Here is a 22,199-nt window from a genome sequence, read left to right on the forward strand (position 1 = left end):
TCCAGCCTCACTCCACCTGTCCCATCAATCTCACCTGTCCTGCCCAGCTGCTTGAGGCAACCACCTATTGCAATCCTGCCTTTTCTTCCTCCTCACACGCCCCTAAATCAAAACCACCAGGCACAATAACCCTCGAAGCACCTGCTTTTCAAGCCCAGCCGCACGGCCGCCCTCTCCGACAGGCGCTTGGTTCTCAGGACAATGAAGTGGTCCTGAAAGCCGACAGCACGGACCCCGCAGTGGGGTCGCTCCCTGCAGCCCCCCCCATTATTTTGTTACTTTCTGCTCCTTGATCCAGCATCACACAGTTCTGAGGCACATTGCCAAATGCCTTAATTCTGTCTGTAATCTGGGCTAAAGCCCTCGTCGGGGGATAAAGACCACACAAAAGGAGAAATAGAGTCCCGGGAGATGTTAAAACAAGTAAACACCTTTGTGTCAGGAGAGAGAAATCGCTGATAAAGCAGATTAGCGCCTCGAGCCCTGGTGTCCCCAGATCAGAAGGCGAGCCCTGGCCGATCTTTGCAGCCAGCACGCTTCTATGATCACAGAGCTGGCGGCATGCTGGGGCCAGCCTGTTTCCCCACAGTCACTCTCCAAAGAGCAGATTATGTAGAATAACAATTTCTTTGTGGCTGTGTAATTCCCTCCGTGACCGTGGCTGTGGGCAGCTACATTGGCCCTTGATGCCAGGGCCCTAGCAACCATTTAGAGAGGCCAACCAGCCCTAGCAATGCCCCCCCTGCGCAAACCTCTCGGACAAGCTTTAACATCAAGTGCATGAATTAATCCCCCCCAACACGAATCCAGGGGTGCTGGCTTATTGGACTTTGTGTTTCTCCAGGCAAGGAATCGAGGGGATTCCAGGCTTCAGCCCTTTGCAACCTTCTCACAATACATTAACCCTTGGAGGGTTACTTGTAAACCAGCCCAGCAGCAACTCTGCACCTGTAGGCAGGTCAGAAGGTTGAAGCATTTGCAGGCTGAATAGCAACAGTGAGAACTGAAGAACTTGGCTGGGGCACAGAGGTCCTCAGCTCCACCATGGAGTGTGGCAGGACCAGAGCGCTCTGGCACTCTGCTGATCCTCTCCATCTGCCATCCTGCAAAGCCAGCAGGACAGATGGACATGCACTCAGCCCTTCTCAAGGCCTCTGCACAGCCTTCCTGACCCTATGAGTGATAAATATGGCCAATGTTGTATCATATGCATCAGAAGTATGAGGAGGGTTGGCCACTTTCCCAAGCAAGGGCTAGGAAGAACTTGGGCATGGGACTGACTGCCTGGGTGACTCAGCAAGGTCACTTTTCCAATTCCCATTCCCCATTTCTGCCGGGAGACAAGAAAAACAACCTGGCAGAGGAGTCAAGCTCGGGCTGCTTGCGAGCAGAGTCCTCTGCTAGTTGCTAGGGCTCACAGGAGACAAGGTGTCCCAGGGGGGCCGGGGCAGAGACAGCACCAGCAACTCTGCCATTGCACAGACCCGGCAGGCAGACTCTGCAGCTCCAAAAGCAGCCAACAGGACAGAACCAGCTCCCACACTGGGTCTTCAACAGCCAGAGCGGCCACAGCACTTGGCTTGAGCTGAAACAGGCAACAGGCACTGGTTTCCTCCAAGGACATCTGAACTAAGCCATCTAGTGCAAACTCTTTCAGCTCTGTGGGACAGTCAGTGTGGAAGAGAGGACAGCAACTTGTGCATACCATCAGCTTTCATCATACTCTGGCAGTTCCCTTGACCATCCTCAGTGTTTTTGCCCCTGCCTGGAAGGCTGCCCCTTCACAAGCATCTTGTGCTGCTGCTTGTGCTTGCCAAGGAAGGGGAGGTGTTTGCAGCACACTGATGTCTCACAGTGAAATATTTCAGCATCAAGAGCCCAAAAACTCAAGGAACAGAAGAAATCAGAGATTAAACTCCTGCTTTCAGAATTTCCCACACAGCAGTGAACACCACCCAGTCCCTTGCTCCTAGCATTTCTCTATGCCTTTACACTTCACTGCAGTGGTACCCAAGCATCTCAGTGATCAGAATCACAACTGTTCTCCCTCCACTTCCCTTTGCAGCTAAGACAGAAGGAAAACAAGCAAGTAAACAAAAATCCCAACAACAAAAAACAAGATTAACTTTTTGGAGGAGGCAGCAAAGGAGCAAAAATACATGGAAGTCACTGCAGCAAAGACTGGCTTGACTGGTTTGTTAAATCAATCAAGATCTCCAGCCCCAAGAATAGGCCAAGTGAGAAAGTTTCAGCTGGGAGGTCCAACCCCTGCACACAAAAACAATTTCTCGGCAGCTTACAGAAACTACTCATTACATCACTTGTTACAGTGAAGTACTTCCAATCTGATGCCAGGGAAGACAGCCCTACAGACCCGGACGCTCGGCACACAACCCAAGAGCCTGGAGTGCTCTGGCATGGGGAAGCCAAACTGGTAACGGCGGTGAACACAATGGATTAACTTGTCCTCTGTTTTTCAGCAAATTAAAGTGTCTCTGGGCCAGGAGGTCCAGGAAGCAGATAACATGCCAGGCTAGCTCCCCACAGCACGGCCGGCCAGTTACCAGCGAAGGAAACTCACTGCTGGTACAAGTTTCACAGCCTCAGGCTCTCAAGGTAGTGCCCCCAAACTCTCCAGTCCTTACCACTCTAATCCCGACCCCTAAAGCCCCTTCCCCAGCTGCAGGGAGCAATATCCATGACTGAGATAATCCATTAAGGAACAGCAGATATACTAGCACATTAACAATGTTTTGTCTAACAACTTTCTGGGTCAGCTCAAAGAGGGATGACAAACCAGAAAGACAAGTGATAGCTACCAAGAATTTTCTCTCTGCAGTGCAGAGATCACCAGTGCCAGCCAAATCCAGTAAGGAACAACCTTTTCCTTTCCTTTTACCCTTTGCATCCCAACTCCTCCTGAAAGCCAGCTGCCTGATCCACAGCATATCAGAGGCCAGGGTGCCCTGTCCTTGTTCACGTGCTTTGAAGGTTCATCAGCAAGTGACTGGAGAGGCCAAGCAAGAAAGGTCCTTGCAAACTCACTATGTCCTTGTACTCCAGCATCAGTAAATGCACATTGTTTCAGGCCCTCTTCCAGCCAGGAGCTAGTTAGCTCTGCAGTTAGGGGAAGTTTTGCTGCACTGTCCATTCTGAGCAGCCTGGGCCATGAACGTGCCAGGACTTAGTCCACCTGCTTGGTGGCACACACAGAAACAACTCCGTGCCAGCAGCGCTCTGTGGAGCAGAACTACAGATGCGGTAGTTCAGGTTTCCAGGAAATACCAGCCTAGGGCCCAAAGCTCTCAAGCTCTAGCACCTAAACCACAAACCATCTGGACCAATGCAGGCTCTGTAGACACAGGCAGACATCAAGTGCCAAACAAGAAAGCCACAGGCTATCTATGTGTATCGAGTATTCCTGGTGTCTCCTGCTTTCTCTAAACAGACTGAAATTGTAATGGAATCATGTGCACCAGCTTACAGGGAACAGAGACAAGATCCCAGAACTCTTTTCATTCCTGGCACAGGAAGGCAGGAACCCTACTCTCAACTCCTTGCTGATGGAACAAGTTATTTAAACAAGGTCGCTATGCCTGGGAAATGCATCAAATTGATGAGTCCAAATATGAAAGGAATTTTGTTCAGGCATTCTAAAGAATCCTTTGATGCCGCTCTGTCAATTTCCACATTCTTCAGAACACAAAACACTTTCCATTACTTTTTAAATAAACTATTTGGTTGGATTTTCCACATTTTACTCTTTCCTTGCCTGCTAGAAAACCAGTCATCAGCACTGCTATCCCAATATCTCCACAAGACAAAAGCTTACTAGTCAGGAACTATTGAGAAACAGCAAAGACAAGCTGGTTTCTTCCTTTGATTTTCCTTTTTTGTTTATAAACAAGCTCAAGACAAGCTTAAGCTTTTCACCCCAACAAAATAAAGTCAAACTATGAGCAGACTTCAAGAGTTTTCATGGGGTAGCCCAGAAGGATCGCTTCCACATAATCCAAGGACGCTGCTCTCAAAGTTGAGAGCATCTCCACTTTCAAAAGCAGAGAGATTATTCATGTAAGCAAAAAAGCTACTGAAAAGAGAGTTTTACAGTTCAAAACAGTTGAAGTGAACAGAGTCAAAGGGAGAAAGGAAACAAAACCCACTTCAAGACAATTATTCAGAGTTCAGTGTATCCACAAGTCCTGTCATCCTGTTTGGAGAGGGTACCAAAACCAAAGAGAAGAGCTAAGCTGCTGCCTCTCCGAGGTGCTTCACACCCAGGCTGAGGTGTCCAAGGGATGCTAAGAACCAATTGGTTCTTAACTTGGTCAAGAAAGGCTTGGTCAGACAACACAAAATATGCTTAGGGAGAAGCATATCTCCTTAATAAATTAATTCTTCTCAGGATTATCCTACCCCAAGGTTTCTGCTCTCCAGAGTTGCTAATTCCTGCAGGGAGGGTGGAATTACCTAGAAAGTATGGGGAAGACCCTCTGCCTGAAATGGCTCCAAGATGCTCTATTAAGTGGCTTTCAGGAAAAATGTCCTTCAGCTTCTCCAGTGCAGCTGAAGGGATTCGAGACAGTAGGGGGGAATGACACCAACGATGGTTTGAGATTGTGTGTGTGTGGAGAGGGGGATGGACAGAAGGAGTTTTGCCTTCTTTTCTTCTGCTTTTTCTGAATTGGCCCACACACGCTTTAAATGGTCCAATAAAAAGATACAATTTCTTTACCTTTCCAGCTCTGGGACCCTGTGAGTTTTTGTTGTTTGGGTTCCCGTAAGGTTAAGTTCAGAGGATAAACTGACACACTGGGCTATGGGAAAAAGCCAGTTTCTTCAAATAAAGCCACAACGGTGCAAAAGAGACCCTGCTGGGGCTTTTATTTGGGAAAACAAACAGAAATGGCACCAAGCCCTTCTGCTTTACGAACCAATTTAACTATAACACCAATGTTCTCCCTCTCGGGGGTGAGGAGGGGAGAGAGACAGGACATGACAATAGTCCAAAACCTTGGGGGGAAAAAATAGGACAAAAAAGGTTGTCTGTCCCCTTTTCTTTCTCGCCCATAGCTCCTTTTCTTAGCACACGTGTGTTCTTGTAAAAACGATTAGATTGCAATTTGTATAACATGGTGACCCCCAAATTCAGACATTTAACCCCTTTTCTCTGCAAAGAATGTCAAGAATGTCTTCTCTGTCTTTCTTTCCAACGGGAGGAGTAGGGGGGAATTCTCTCAAACTGTGATTTCTTGGGGGAAGAGAGAAAGAGGGAGGCGAGGAAAAGAAGCAGGGAATTCTCAGAGCCTCTCGCCTTTCGCCCCACTTGTGTGGGAACAGGCGTCTGCATTGCTCCCTTTCTGGACAGGGCTCCGCAGGTCTCCTTTAGTGGGGAGACAAAAAAATGGAGAGTCCAAATCAAAACAAAGCCATCTGTTTAAATGAGCTACCGCCAGCCAGTGGCAGAGGGGGTTCCTCATTCACTCCTTCCCATTCTTCTCTCTCGCCTCTGTTGATTCTCTCTCAACCCAGGGAAAAATAAAGATTGCTTTTGCTTTGGCTCGGGGGGATGAAACTGATTGATGCGCTTGGAGTGTCCAGCCCCCACCCACGCTCTCCAATTGTTCAGGGCCTTGTAAAGTTGTCATAAATACGCCTGAACAGGAGTGCAAAGGCCACAGTGCGCCCTGGACACGCACACATCCAAAAGGCAGGAGCTGGCCTCGCGCCCATCTGTGGCCAGCTAGGGCCAAGGCTGCAGTAAGGAGGAAGGGATTTAGGATAAACACCTGTATGTACTTTCTTAAAGATAAAAAAAAAAAAAAAAAAAAAGAAAAAAAAAAAAAAAGAAATATGCGCCAGAGTCCTCCAACTAAAGGAGGGCAGAAGATGTCCCCCTTAGGATTCAGAAAGGTGGTGATAAAGAAATAAAAATCAAAGAACCACATGGCCCCAAACTGTTTGAGAACGCATGCAGGTCATGAGACATACACAGTGCGTCCACCTAAGACTGAAATCATCCACTGCATCTAAAAGGGGGAAAGCTCAGAACACAGCAAAACTGCTAGGACGAGCAGTCACCCAAGAGACAGATGCTCAAGACCCAACAAGCATTCTCCAGCACTGGCCCCAGGAGACAGGTCCTGCTTCCAACAATGCCCAGGATCTCATATCAAAGCAATCAAACCCTATAGTTAAGAGCTGCAGAACAGGGGCAGGAATTTCCTTCCTACCTTGTCAAGTGATTAACTCATGCCTGAAGGCTAGAGCCATGCTGACATCCAGCCTTGCTTCTCAAGTCACAGGTGGGATAGGTAGCTCCATGAAGAATATCTGCTTGCCTAGATTGACACCTGAACTCTCCATCCTAACCATGTCACTGAAGATAAAGTGATTTTAAATACAAAATTAGAAACCCAAAGAGCAGTCATTTGGTCAAAGCAATTTAATATAAACAGTTCAATGAAAGGTTTTGCCTGAAGAGTAGAACTCATCCTCCAATAGACCTTACTGTGTTACCTCACTACCCTTTTTTTGAGGAGATGGCACGATACTCATATTCCATGTCATACAAATTGGATCATAACTGATGCTTCAAAGACAGTAACCCAAGTTATTTGTGTAGGGATGGCTGGTGAAAACAGCACAGCAAAGGACAAGGAGCAGAGCCTCTAGAGAAAAAAGTGAGCAGCTATTTGAGAAAGAGGAAATATCAGTGGCTCATCTCATTGCAGTGAGCAGAGGCAGCAGAAGGTACATAGTTGCTTCCTACATAGTGACCTGAGGCAAGAAGGGCCCTGAAAACTGTTTAACTCACTCCTGGAAAAGCTTTGAAAAGGTTGTTGTAATTTAAAGACTGTTCAGCCAAGGCAGAGATGCTGAGGCAGAAACTCAAACCTGAAAGGAGTGTGAGGCCTCTTTTCCATGAGGCCTACAGAAAACTGTTTTTTTTTTTCCCAACAAGAAATATATTTGGCACAACCAATCCATAGAAAAGCAGAGCAGGAGAGGGGAATCTAGATCTACTGCATGATATTACAATTCTTCTGTTCACAAAATTTTGTGAAAAATAATGCCAGGATACTTGCAATTGCTCCTCTCTCATTACACTGACATCTCTGTGTTCAAAAGCCTAGGTGAAACAGACTCCCCATCCTTCTTGGAGTTGGTTATCTTCTCTTTCGATTTAGCAACTTCAGTGCTGAACCCCATTTGCTTCCCTTCATGCAGCTTACACCGTTACCATAAGTGTATCAAAGAGGGTTGCAAATGAGTTTAAACGCTACAGTTCAAAGCTAGAGAGAGAAGGGCCAACTACAGAACTTGTTTTAGAGCACAGGGCTAAGAAATCTGCTCATGTATTTAACTCCAAGCCTCTACAAAAAAAATAAAGGATTAAACCAGAAAAGTATCATTAGTGATGATGAGGTTCTAACAGTGGCTCATGGTAGAACCTAGCACTATATGCTACAGCACACAACCAGGATGTTTAACTCTACCTTGCACAGTTGACCAGTTACATTTGCTGATTAAGACTGATACAAGGAGCAGAAGTTTCCAAACCCTCCTTCTTTCCTGACAATTGCTCATGTCCATTGCTCAGCGGGAATAGGGAATCACCAAGGTGGTGCAAATCAAGATACATAGAAATTTGGAAGCTGGTGACTAATTCTTACCCACCCTGCTGCACAGGCAGGCACAACCTAGCAAGCTCCTAGGAGGCTCCCATAGGACCAGCTAGCAGAAATCAAGCAGCAGCAAGTTAAATTTAAGCCTTCTGCTTGCGGTGGTGATACTTGCGCTGCTCTCAGGAAGACAGACCACAACGTGACAGCACTAGTGGCAAACATGGATCACTGAACCTGCTCAGCAGCTGCCCATCTACCCTGCAAACCTCCTCCCCACCCCTCCACTGCACACACCAGGGACACCTGAGTCTCTCTGCTCCCAGGCCACTTTCATGCATCCTCTGCATCCCACCTCCCCAAAAGGTGCAGACATCAAAGACACCTGCCTTGAACACCTGAAGAGCCCTGACAGCCAAGAAACACAACTCTCTATCTTCCCCTTCCACGCTCACACTTTTTCCCCTCTTCTCCATCCCTTTGAAAAAGGTGGCAGAGATAAATGGAGAACAAAGCAGCAAGAAAAAGCCATAGCTTTGGCCCACACCCTGCCTATTACTTAAGGGGGAAGGAACTCTTCCGAAAGAAGAGAAAAAAATGTGCTCAGACACAATGGCTCAAAAGGCCAGGCAGCAAACCGGGCCACTTTGTACTGCTAACAAGGGAAACCTAATTACAGGAAGAGGGCAAAGAGGGACAGATAAAAGGGATACAAAATTTCAACATCTGTTGCCATAAAGGGATAAGAAGTGGGGAAACGCAAAGTGTCAGTTTGGTGTCAGTGACGGCGTAAAGCCACTTTCAAAGGGCTCAGGAGAGGGAGAAAAACCTAAAGAGAAATTAGAGGGTTCTTAAAAAAAGAAAAAGAAAACCCACACTCTGCCAAAAATGCTTTCAAAAGCGGGGAGGAGATGGACAAAGACTGGGTGTTTAAAAAGGTAGAGGAGCTGGGGTGGTTTGCAGGGCACAGCTAACTTTGGCTCCATTTACACACGGTTCTCGAGCCCTGGGCCTGTCGCCTTGTGTCACAGGAAAGGAGAAAGCAGGATTTGTGCGTTCCAAGTGTTCACAGCATGGGGACTGCCACATCCGACCGATCATCGCTCCATTCCAAACATCAAGCTTGGCAGAATAGCTCTGAGAACTGCTGCAGAGATGCCTCTGCAGTGTCATACCCTGAACAGGAGCATCCTTGGGGTGTTTGTCTCCTAAAGACATACAGACCACCATGATGTACTAGGCAGCAATAGTTCTCTGTAGGCAAAGCACAAATGTTTTGGACCTGTTCCCAGTGGTGTGTCACCCTGGTGTCCTGAAAGAGATAAGAGGTGGGAAAAGAAATAAAAGCAGATTGGGAGGAGGCTTTTCCTCTCTAGCTGGTTTGCTGAACCACACACCAACACTGGCCAATGAGACAGGAAGGTCTGAGACAAGAAAGGCCAAAGGCAGGTGCATTTGCACAGAGAGCACAGCAGGAAAGGACAGGCACAGAGATGCAAGAGGCCAAGGAGTCATCAAAACCAGATACTTGATGCAAGGACACAGGTTGGTATCCAGTGGCCTTTACTGCTACCCATTCTCCTTTCCTGTGCACATCTAGAGCCACCTAAGAGTTACTCATACAGCCCTCACCTTGATCCTCAGCACTGAGCAGCAAAAAGCATTATCCTCAGATCGCAAAGTAATCTGATGGTACAATGTAGCATCTGGGAGGTGAGATATGTCCTCTAGAGCAGCAGCCAGCCAGCTTCAAAAGCAAAAAGAAAAAAATCCTCCTTCATTACAGGAGAAAGGGCCAGGTGTGGCAGCAGCTGGAATTTCAGCCACCAGAGACAGTGTCTTGGCATTACGCGGTCATTCCCCTGCTTTAGACTCCCTTTGACAATTGCTTGTCGCTGCCTGTTTCGGCTTTGATCCGACACCATCATCCAAGCGGTGTCAGAAATGAAAGACAGTTGTGGGGGTGGGATGCAGCAAGAGGCGTTTCCTTTTCCCCACTAAAAATTTCCTCGCCTCAAAACCCCACCATCCTTTTTCAAAGCCCAGAACATGTTTCCAGGTGAAGACATTATCCCTTTCCTCTCTGAGGGATGAGAACAGCTGCCCCAGGGTCAGAGAACAGCGAAGGTTGTAAATACGAAAACACGCCATGACCAACAGCTACAAGCATCAGCCAAAGACTTATCAGGCCTGGAACTAAGAAGATCAGTACACAAAAGGTTATTTAAGCTTTAAATCCTTTTGTAGCATGTTCCAGCTCTCAGCTGTGGGGAAAAGACCACCTACCCCAAGGGAAGAGAATGCCACAGGCACTGCTGCACTATTACTTACCCACAACTCATGTACACAAAACCCAGCTAACTAAACTGACTTTTAGGTCTTGGAAAACACTGAAGATTTAAGGCAATACTAACGAATCCTGTAAAGAACACACCTTAAGCATCAGACTCCCCTGCCTCATTTTTTGAGGGAGAAATTGTTCAGTTTCTGCTGTTAGAGACATATCTTTACCTTGTTCAGCCTCTGCAGATCAGACTCTAGTCCTTCTTGGCCACAAGAAAAGGATAAATCAGCTAACCTGGAGGGCTTGGGTGGAGCCTGTCTGCTAGACTTTGTCAGAACACAGTTGGCACAGGAGCAGCTTTTCAATTCTGTGCAACTCCAACATTTTCTATTTCCCTGCCACACTCCCACTTCTGGAGTGTCAACAGGAAGACAACATGCACAAATCCCAAAGCAAAAACTCACTATTTCCTGAAGGTCCTAAAAACAAGCCCAGAGTTTTGCTTTTTGACTAGGAATAAGAGCAGTTTATGGAAAATCAAGAGCTGCAGGGAGAGCTCTGCGTTCCCCCACCATGAACATCACATCGAGCTTCCCAAGAGGCCAGGTGCCGGGTCCCTGGCACGCTCCCCACACCACTTCTGCCTGGCACATGCTGACGAGACTCGCAGGCCACGCACGGGTCCCGCACAGGAAGAGCCCCGGTGGCACAGCGCATTCCAGCTGTGACAGGTGAGGGGGGGAAAAATAAGTTTGACACTCCAGTCATTGCAAACAGAGGCCCAGTGGGCTAGATTGCCTTGGCTTTTTTATTTGCCTGTCACTCAGGCTTTGACGTTATTGAAAGATCAAACTCCGTTGTGCCTGTTCATTACCTTAATCCTATTTTCTACACGGCTTTATTATCTCTTCAGGCTTCCTTGGGAAAGGCTGTCAGAGAGGTGACCCTCTTCTCCCCCGCCCCAGTCTATCTTCCTCACTCCTGTCGGATGCCTCTATTCAAGAAAGGGCAGGAGGAATGATGGGCAGGGGTATCACAACACAGCCTGCATCCTTCGGGATACTCCAAAGGCAGTATCAGGTCACCAGCAAACATGCACCATGGCAGAATACACCTGGGCTGCCTTTTCCTCTCTAGTTCGTCCTTTGCAGGATGCATCTTTTGCCAAGTTTTAAATCTTATTACATCAGAAAAGAAACATAAACAAAGTTTATAACTGTATATGATGCAATGGGCTCAGATGAGCAATCTAAACTACACGGTAGAGGACAATGTCCTCAGATCAGCCCTGCACCCCCTCCAACGTCCTTCTACCTCCTTTCCTCAAACACTGCTCTGCTGATACCCCTCAAGCCCCTTCTGCCACTGCCCCCTCCACATTCCCGCAGCCCTCACCAGCTCACCCCAGCCCTGACAGCACTCCCTTGATAAACTGCACCGTGCCACTCCTACCAGTCTTGGAAAGCTGAGCTGCTCTTCCATAATCCCATCAAGTATTTGCTATCTGTCCATCACTACACAAACCGGCCCCAGGCTGAGAGTCTCAAATTTGTCAGCAGTTGAGTCTCATGTCAGGATTTGAGCCCAACATTTCCCCAGTTGCTAAGGTCACCACCTTCACCAAACACAAATTACTTGGCAGCCTCAAATCAGAGGCCACAACAATTAACCTCTGATGCTTATTAAGACAGGAGGAAGACAACATGCCTAAGTCATTTCATTAGATAACCTCTTGCCACCTCTCACTTCTGAGCTACTGGAAGCACCAGCCAGGACAAGATGACTACACAGCCTGTGTTCATCTTCAGCTTCTCCTCACTACGGACCAGTGAGAGAATAGGAGGATGCAGGTCACCTTCTGCTCTCTCAAGGCCCTGGTTAAAGTATGGAGTAAAAGAGAGGAAAAAGAGTGTGATGAGTTATTTTCTGATTGAACATAACTAAGGAGGAAAAAACAGATATAACACAAGTATCTTCTTTAGGCATTAAGGATAGTTGTATGCCATTAAGTAGGAAAACTGGGAAGAAACAGCACTGAAGAAAGAGAGTATACATCCATGGAGGCTTCCTGACAAATGGAGATGAGTACAGCTGTGAAACCAGAAACAAGAATGGTCATTCCCAAGCTGGATGCCTCTCAGCGAGCCTAAGCAAAACCCATGGTAACAGCCAGCCAGGAACTGACTTACAAGAACCAGCCACTTCCACCTTCACTGGGTAACAACAAAAGGTGCCAAGCTGAGTCAGGCTTACCTGAGACAGAAATACTCCAGTCTGAAAGCTAGGTTTAGGCTCAAATCCAATTTTTTTCCCCCCCCAGACTCATTTCCTCACCTTCCAGTCATCGCCGTCATCATCCTTTCTACTGCTCTACACAACCCTCCTGCTTCCTCTCTTGGGCTTTATAATCTGGAGGGCCCATTTCAAGGGTAGCTGTTCCCTGCAGTACCAAAATCTTCCCCCCTCACACACACACCTTTCCACACCAAGTGGGTTCTTCCCATCCTTAACCATCTTTTTCCTACATGGTATTGGATCATTCCTGTAGTTTGTTTCCAGCACTGCATTTCCCTGGTTATTCACTTCTCTCAAATCAAATCACTCCCCATTACCTGGAAGTTCACTTACCTCTCAAAGTCCCAGATTCTCAGAGGGGAGGTGTGTCCACAACAGGCTGTCCCCGTCACAAAGGAGCTGTAAACAAAACAAGACAAACAACTTACAAATCTTCAAACTCTCTCTGTCACTGAACTTCTAATCAAGCCATGACTGCTGAGACTCAGCAGGAAATAAAGATACATCTGTGAGCGTGGAGGGAAAGCCTAGGGTAGGAACAGCTGCACTTCCAATGGCACTTTGAGAACAGCTAGCACAATACTCAGGACATCTCACACACTGCCAGTGAAACCAAAAGCTGCTGCTAGACCCAACAGAAAACTTGCTGTTAACGTTATTTCATGTTGTGCTTCTGTGTGTTAGCAAATTCCCAGCACAATCTTGAACTGGCTGCAGCACCTCAGGCCTAACAAACTGCAGAATGATGCAAATCAGAAGGAATCTCCAGATGCTTCCAGTCAACCTGCTCAAAGCAGGTCCAGGCTTAAGCAGGAGCAATTGGGCGCTGCGGCTCTCCACACCACACTGCTTGCTTTGTGCCAGCTTCCTATCCTTGGACTAAACAAGAGAAGCAAGTTTACACAAAGATTTCTAAGTAAGCTATAAATGACCTCTCACAAAGCAATATTTATTGCAGTTACTGAAAATAAAATGCCAAAACTATGTTTAAATCATTGTAACAAGGATAGCACAAATGCAGGAAATGGTCACTACTTTAAATACAGGCTGGCTCTATGCTTTGCCTAAACATCTTCTGCAGCATGGCATAGAGCATGGCAGCTGAGAGAGGAAAGCAAAATAAAAATGTCCACAAAAATAGCAATATTTAAATATGCCTTTGATCCTCTTAACACATTCTTCTTTGGAGGTTCAGAAGGTGTCTCCAAGACTTAAATGCATGGGAATGGGTTCTTGTAATCTTCTCAACTCCTGTGACAAGTACGACTGCTGGTGTCACAGAGTACTCCAGCAGCAAAGGTGGGAACATACACTCAACTCCATCAGAGCCATGGAAGAGCCTTGCGGAAGCAGGAGCAGAACTCCAGACTCTTTCTAGTCCTAGCTCCCAGCAAAAGCTTTCCCCAGATCCTAAGGCTGAAGTAGCACTGTCGAGCATACTACGCAGAACAGGCAGCCATCTCCACACTATCCCAAACAGGTATGAGAACCAAGGAAGCACCACAGCTATCAAAAGCTCCTTTTCCTGGTCATTTCCCTCCTCCCTAAGTACACACTCCTGGAGGTGACTGCACAGGCACCGTGACCCTTAGCTGCCATGCAGAGCTGGACTGGGCCTGCAGCACAAAGCTGGAGCTGTTTGAGACAGCCTCCAGCCAGGCTGCAAACTCCTGGGTTCGCCGAGAGCGCACGTGCAACATCTGGGGCTCCCTGCACATCTGATCTCAGAGTGTACACATGTACCCTTCCCCATGGAAATCTCTGACCAAAATCTGGGAATTCAAGGGAAAATTGTTTTAAAAGGCAATTTCCATTCCGAAGCAACAGCCACAAAGGCTAATAGGAAGTGTGCAACATTTTGCATTTAGACACAAGGTTTCCGCTCAATCCCTGCCTTCCCTCCACCACAGTGCAGGACAAGAGGGAGTGCTACCTATTTGCCAGTATCTCCCATCTCAGGGAAGACGGGACTCACTCCAACAGCTTTCCAGGTCAAACCTCATGCCTGGAAAGCAACACTTTGGTCAGGGAATCCCTCAGCTACAAAGCTAGGTGTTGAGTTCTGTCCCTCCCTCCCCAAACATAATCCATTAATAACTACTAAACCCAATTACTGTGGTTAGAAACATAATAGCAGCCAGGGAGTCACTCAAGCAGGCAATTGGGTGCTTAGGATTTTTCTTTTGGGGGACAAGCTGACTCTGTCCCAGCAGCAAAGGCCCCCTTACGGGAGCCGGGCCCCTTTGTGCAGAAGGTATGCAGCAAGGCTTTGATGGTTGCCACAGGTCTAAATTAGCATGGAGGCACACCAACAGGGACAGAAAGGTGGGAGGAACAGCAAGGCCTAATCTCTGCTCATGCTGTCAGTTCTGGACTTCAGATTTGCCTCCTCATCCCCCACCCCTCCAAAAAACCAGAGCGTTAAATGAAGAGATCTTTCTCTGGCATCACGCACAGGCCTTGGGGCCACAAACAAGTCTCTTCTGGGTAAAGCTGACTCCCTTCAGACAACAGGAATTTTGTCTCATACTTTAGCAGGATCAGGTTTGCCGGCCTTATCTTTACCAGGCGGGGCCCATTAGCAAGCAGAGATAAGACTTCTCCCCAAAGAGCAGGGCACCTTCACTGCGAGGATTAGATAGCAGGGCCCACAAGGCAGGCACAAGGAAGCGGTGCCTGCGAGAGGCTGCCAAAGCCTGAGAACGAACAGAGCTTGGAGGCTGGATTCCCAGGGAACGAGACAGGGCCCCTCACCTCCTGTCTGGTCTGCAGCCAGACAGCTTCACTTCTCAAGCCTGCTGCGATGGGGTACCTTGCACTTCAAGCTTTGGTAGGTGTGAGACAACACATACATTGGACCTAAGCATGTGCAGTTCTGCTTCAAAAGTATCACCCAGAGCTATATAAGCAGGGCAGTGCTAAAACTCACTTATTCACTAGCTTAGCAAATGCTGCTTATTTTGCCTGCTGATATTTTTAAGAGTCCAAGAGACTGAGGAGGGGCTACTTTGGGAAGAGAAAAGCACAAGATGCCCCACATAAGTTAGTGTAGCCATGACTTACCTCTGAATTGTGTGTGATACTACCAATATACACAGACACTGACTGGACGGATCCAAGCAGTACATAAAAACTGCTATATTAAATACAAGCTGTGGATGGGCTGGGGGATGCAACATTTCTTTCCCCACTAGGCCTTCTCCTGCCCCGTGAAAGCTGCTGGGCACTGTGACTACGAGCTCCTTTCAAGAGCCTCCTCTGCATGGAAGGTAAGCACCACAGCAGGGCTACCACAGGCAGTTATATCATCACGATGGGGATTCCCTGCGAGGCAAAAGCAACAAGGAAGCCAACGCAGCATTTCTACCTCTGCTGTGCCAGGAACACTGGGACTTTGCAGAGCACTTGGACGCACATACTTCACGCTCAGCCTGCTTCTATTGCCCAAAGCGAGGAATTTTCCATCCAAGATCCTGACATTCTTCTTCCCCTTTCAAACTCTGGGGTATGGGGAGGGAAAGCCTTCTCCATGCCACAGAAAAAGCATCCCGTTAGAAATATCCCCTTCAACAGGAGCTGAGCCAGGGGATATGAGAAAGCGTGCATATTTTGGCAGCGACGCTGGAACACACACAAGAACTTCTCTCCATCCGACTGACTTGAGGCCCTTACAGATCCCATGGCATTTCTGGCAACAGCAGCAGGGTGCTGGCTACAGTCCAGGGAGGATGATCCCACCCTTCCTCTCAAAATGCCAGCCCCCCCTCCTCCAGTTTCACCCCAGCCGTAGCCTCCCTCTGTACACCATCCCGGACAGAGCACTGCCAGATACGGCTGTCGGGAAGGGAAAGCTGCACATCAGTCATTCCCAAGGGACAGTTTGTCCTGAGGCTTGGAAATGGCCTCAACTCTAGAGCTGCAAATGCTGCTGCACAAAACCACTTCTCCTCACCATCACCTCAGCTTTGGAGCTGAGCTGGTGATTCTGGATCTGCAAAGTCATTGAGGAGACCTGGGTGAAACAGGCCCTTTCTAACCCCTTCTCTCCACACTCTCTGCATGCCCCAGGCTCACACCCTTCCCCTGCAAACAGATTGCTTCCCAAGTCCTGCTCTGCTCTTCGGGGATTTTGAGTCCAGAATCTGCTTGACACGTGCAAGAGCCTGTTCCTTCCTCCTTCGCATGCTCCCCCGCCCCTTGGAATTGGACATCGTTGTTCCATTTTGGAGACTATTATATAGGGAGACGCATCGGACCAGGAAACAAAGAAGTTATTACTTGACAGAGCCCTGCAGCTGGGAATGTGGAAGGCGGGGGGGGACAAGGGGGATACCCAGGGAGACAGGACAGGGGAACTGCAGTAGCATCATGAGAGCAACAGACAGCAAGAATAGTGGGAAGAGGGGAAACTTTTTGGTATGTTTCAAAAAGAAGTCTTAAGCACTGTTAAGAAAAGAAGCAGCAGCAGCAGGTCCCAAAGGAAACTTGGAGAAGAGCAGAGAAGGCAGTTGATGCTGACGGTGCCGCGGGTTAAGCGCACGGTTCTGTGAGTTTGTGCAGCCTTTGATTCAGCACTGACACGCTTTGGCAAGGCAGGCCACTGCAGCTGTCAAACCCTTCACCAACGTGCCCATCAATTGCATTCAGCTCTCCCCGACCCGCACTGGCATTTTAATTACTGTTGGGTAAACTAATTTGTACAAATGAAGGCAACTCTGCCTAATAGAATATGCAAGCTCTCTGACCTCTGACAGGCAATGACACAAGATACAAAGGAGGCAGAGGAAGGCTTTTTATCAGAGCCTTATTACTCTCTATTACTCCAATTAGTTAAGCTCCACTGCTCCTAATTGGGGGAAAAAATTGCAATTAAATCAATTTTTGATGGGCTGAAAGTGGGTTACCGAACCGCCCTGCCTGTGAAACACTGATATTATAGCAGCAAAGGTCAAAGTCTTTGTCGGCACCTGTGGGGCCCCCACCTCCCCTCTCTAAGCCCCTCCGTGCCCCCCCAACACACGCACGCAGCCCGCGAAGGCGAATCATTAGAACATGTCATGTCTTATCGCGGCCGCCACCGTCCTGCTAACCTCCTCAGTTGACATCATTACGGAAGGCAACTCCTCCGGCATGAATACAGTGCTAAGGTCACACAAACTTGGTGGAGCCCCCGCTGAAGGGAGGCTGGGGAGCAGATGCAACAGTAACAACATTGTGAAGGGCGGCGGAGCAGGGGGAGAGGGCCGAGCGCCGCGAGTTTCGGCACCTCCAGCACGAAGCCTCTCCAGCGGTCGCGATGCTCTCAAAGGGGCAGAGACAGAGGGAGCGCGTGGAAGCAGGTGCTCCTTCCTCAGCAGCAAGTCACTCATGAAGGAAAGGGCAGAAAATGTGCAGGCACAGAGAAAAAAAAAAAAAAGACAAAGTATCACTTCAGCGCTTCCTTCTCCACAAAGGAGCGGGCATCACTGTCATTAAAAAAACTGCTGCTTGGACCAGCTCTAGCCCCACTTTGCTCCCCGGTTGTGGGAGGACTAAGATGAGCACCAAATCAAGCACCTTGAGCATCTCGAAGGTAAAATAAGGCGGCTGGGCTATGCAGCGCCAACTCACTAACTGCAAACTGAACAGGCAGCTGGAATACACGCTCTACACGCAGATCCACAGAAATGTGCTTCTGCATATGAAAACCAAGCTGCAAGCATTTAATCTTGATCCTGCAGGAAAACCAGGGCTGCGACCAACCACATGAACTGGGGACTAATGGGTTGTTATAAGCAACAGCAACCTCAGGCAGCTCTGCTTTTGCAGGGTCACCATTCAGGTAGAGAACCCACCTACAGCTTGGCGTGTGTTCAGAGGACAACATCTGTGTTTGAAAACCTCAAAGGTCACCCCTACTGTTTTAAGGCTTCAGTCCTCTTCTCCAAAGCCACTAACAGATAGCAGCCAAACTGAAGGGGAACGGAGCTCTATGAGCGAGCAGCAGACCACCCAGAACCAGGGCACAAAACTGGAAGACAAAGCAAGTCTGTGGGATCAAGCTGGGAAGAGTATCCATCGGAAACTGAACAGTCCCTGGTGCTGATCATGCTTTCTCCTCTACAGCTAAGACCTGCCCAAGCTTCTCCCTATCTTTTCCCCCCACTGTCCAACACCATAGAGACCTCTCTTAAACAGCTATTGCCAAGGCAATATAGGAAACACTAAAACACGTTGGGAGACAGAAAACAGAACTACAAGATCTAAAATAATGATTAGACAACATTTCATCAAGTGAACATTCTTTTTAAACAGGAAAGTGAAACTATTTGCAAGAAAATAAAGAATTAGATCACTGCAGAACATACAGTATCTCAAAGGCTAAAATATTGCACAGGGCCAGCAGTGAGGCAGTTCAGTCGCACTGGAACTTTCTAGTTCTTCAGGGTTCCTTTTTGAGCAGGAAACAGGTTGAAATATATTTAAAAGAATGAAGGCAGGAGAGACGAACACACAAAGTCAGGAGGAATCCCTGAAGACTGCCAGATTAGTCAGCCAGATGTGACGGCCCCAAGAAAAGACAGTATTTCCTCCTTTGTTACTGAAGGAAGTTACTGGAGGTCTCATTTTGTCTTCTCTGAAGTTAGGAAGAATTTGCCACTAGGGAACCACTCCTTTATTCTTCTCACTTCCAACAGCACAGCCTCAAACACATCAAAAGGAATGGAGTAAGCAAAGTGACCAAAATCAGCTTCAGTTTGCCTCTCTCTCTCTCTCTGAGCCTAAGGCCAGCAAGGTCCCTTGTCCCAGCAGATTTCGACAGCTCTCCAACGAAAACCTTTTTGTCCTACTTCCACGGTACCATCAGAATCCAGACCAAGCCAACAGCTCTCTGGTCAGGAGGACCTGGAAGCCAGCCAGAAGGAGTATCACTGGCATAAGGCAGTTGCACCAGGAATCTGGACACTGTTATTGGGCCCAAAAGTCACTATTTTGTAGAACAGTGAGTGTGCTGAACAGAGGGATGTTTAAAAGATAGGATTGAAAAAGCTGCAGAGCCTGATGGCATGTGAGGTAACTGTCCATAATCCAAGAAGGGCAGATTACCACAGCCCTGCAATAACCCTCTGGCTTTTGGCTCCAGACTAAGCTTTTTCTATATTCTTGAGTCCTCAGGGCTCTCCTGTCCTTCCAGTCCCATGCACTTCTCCCACATCCTGCCAGGCAACATCTCAGCTCTGAACCTTCAGTTTCATCTTCAGTGCAAGGAAGAGATAATAAGGTGCATCAAACTGATCTGTGCATTTTCTATTTGCAACATTTGCTGCTCTTCTAGCTAGGCTCAAGGATATGGACTTGCACTTTGTTAATGCCTTATTTCAAGAGCTTGCTGGTGCTGAGGTGTTCTCTGGTCCCTGTATTATTCATCCAGAGTCAACATGAAAGAATTTGGGTTCCCTTCCACAGTGTCCTGCAGCAAAGCTGACATCTGGGCCCAAGTGCTTGCTTGCCTGTACAATTAGTGTGTATTTAGATTTGATAACAGGACTAAGTTGATTTGAGCAAGCAGAGACCGATCACGGCACAGCCTCATCTTTGTTCAGCAGTGAATAACATTGCAAAAGAGAACCTGTAGCTGGAAACAAATGACCTGGCTGGAAACAAACAGACTGCAGAGCATCGGCACATTCGTTGTTGCTCTCTTCAGCCTCATGCATATGCTGCAGCATGTCCCAAGCATCAGTCAGCTCAGGGTTCAATCGTATTCCTGATATGCATCGTAAACTGCGCACAGAAAAGCTACAGAAAAATTCTGCCCAGCCCTCACAGACGCTCCATCAGAGACTCAGCACAGAAGAGAGCACAAAATGCACAAAGACGACTGCATGAACACCTCACCATTTACATCCACTGCTGCTCCAAAAGGAAATGCCGTGCTCTGGCAAGGAGCGCTGGAGACAGGGGCACAGAGGCTCATAACTCACATGCCGCTTCCAGTGTCAGGTGGTCAACTGGAAAGAGGTCCCCAGGAAGGAGGCATTTACATTTTGAACTGAAAAGCACTGTAGAGACACTGGGTTGAAATAAAAACCTCATATTTGAGGCAAAACATATGCACTTGACAGCAGAAATGCTCACGTCATGGTCTCCCACCTCATTTACTGCATGCGTCAGGGTAGAGGAAAGTTCAGCTTCACCTCTCCAACCCTCCCACTTGGCCTCTGGCTTCAGGTCCTGCTCCAGAGACCCACAGAGAGACTTTGTGGATAGAGCTCCCTTTGCAGGCATTCATTGGGGTTACACCTTGAAAGAATTGTAGAGAAATGTAACACAGCTGAGAAGCCACTTGTGAATCTAAACACAGGACTACATAAAGGAGTAAAAAAAAAAAAAAAAAAAAAAAAAAAAAAAAAAAAAAAAAAAAGATGAAAGATGCTACTAAGGTTACTAAGATGATCTACTTAGTAGCTGCTACTAAGATTTGTGTTCTGATAAGCTTGAGTATTTTTGTTTCCTCTTCTTTTGAAAGGGCAGGGAAAATAACCACAGACAATATCTGCACTGTTTTCACTGCTATGCATTTTCCCCTCCAACATCCTTAGGACAATCTGAGTCCTTTACAGTAACTTATCACACACCCTCCTCTTGCTCTCTACTACAGAGCAGCTATTCAAACTTTATAGATTGGTGGAGACTCCTGGTAGGGTGCCCATGGAACAAGAGCTTCTACCCCAGGCTGCTGCGCATGCCATCAGCAGTACAGCAGAAGTGCAGAGCAGGACAACTTCATAAAAATCTTCATCCTGAGCAAATGTACAAGCTCTTTCTTCCCACCTGAACAGGCAAATCGGGTATAATGGCTGGCTAGGCAGCACAAGAACATGGTCCCTTGCATGAGGTGTATACAAAGGTATTAGACAGCAGACACCAGCTGCTTGTGGGATACGGCAGGGCACCTACAGGCCTTCAAGTAGGTCAGGCAGATCTCCAAAGGCACCCAGCTCTCACCCATGTGCACACTCACCTCTAGCCTTCACACCTAGCATCCATCCCTGCCCAGCTGGGCTCAAAACCTTTATGATGACCCCTAGCCTGGATGGGGAAGACACTCTGAGCCCCACGCTCAACTACTTCCCCAGGTGCAGCAGCGCCCTCAAGCTCAGCGCTCTGGGCCCACACACAGCCTTACAAGCAGCTCTGAACTCCAGCCTTTGCTTTCTCAAAGCCTGCCCAGGTGTAAAGCTCCAGCGATTCCTTTTTCTTTGCCATTTTCCCTCCCTCCTCCCTCTCCCCCTGTCCCCACCAACACTTGCAGGCCACACAGTGAGCCAGGAGCTTGGAGTACATGAGGACCACTGCAGCAGTTGTGTTCTTTCAGGCCCCCCTACCCCAAGACAATTTCTAAGAGCCATTTCTTACCTTCCCCTCCCCTCTGCAAAATGATTTCTGTTAATTGCCTGGTGGGAATCACTTATAGGTGGGGGAGATTCTCCCCCCCAACACACCCTGGCCCCTAATTGGCTTATTGAAGTTTTAACAGGGCTTTCACCTGGAGAAGCTGGTAATTATTCCCTTCATTCCCCTCTTGCTTGTACCTGTAGCTTCACACTTGGGGCCTGCCTGGCTCCACGGGGGGGACTTTGTTCCCTCTAACTACAGGCCCCACACAAATGGGCCCAGCAGCAGGAGAACGCAGCAAAGTGGTAATTTTCAGCCTGCCGTAATTAGCCAAGGTTCTTTCAGCCCAAAGCACTGAATGGGGAGGGGGCTGCCCGGGAGGGTGCGCCATGTGGGAACGGCGGGACGGGGGCTGCTCTCAACGGGCGGACAAAGGCAGCTCGAGGGCTCCCATGTGAGGCGAGCGAGAGGGGCTGGAGCGGGACAGGCACATTCGGCAGCGGGACACGCTCCGAGAAGGGCAGCTCATGACATGTGTCTTTGCCCTAGGCCTTGGAACAGGGCACTGGAGGATGCCAAGGAAAAGGGTAAAGGAGAAAACAGATGCAGGAGCGCAC

General features: G+C 48.1%; 1 protein-coding gene across 1 annotated transcript in view; it reads right to left on the reverse strand.

Annotated features, from left to right (window-relative positions):
* Window positions 1–22,199, reverse strand: part of FBXW4 (F-box and WD repeat domain containing 4) — a 57,511-nt gene that overhangs the window by 1,868 nt on the left and 33,444 nt on the right. Inside the window, 1 exon segment of the mRNA XM_088528683.1 lies at window positions 12,538–12,603. Within this exon segment, the coding sequence (XP_088384809.1) occupies window positions 12,538–12,603 (66 nt within the window).

This window comes from Tinamus guttatus, unplaced genomic scaffold (genome assembly GCF_059628265.1).
Source record: "Tinamus guttatus ecotype Peru unplaced genomic scaffold, ASM5962826v1 Tinamus_guttatus_pri_ptg000314l, whole genome shotgun sequence".
NCBI lineage: Eukaryota > Metazoa > Chordata > Aves > Tinamiformes > Tinamidae > Tinamus > Tinamus guttatus.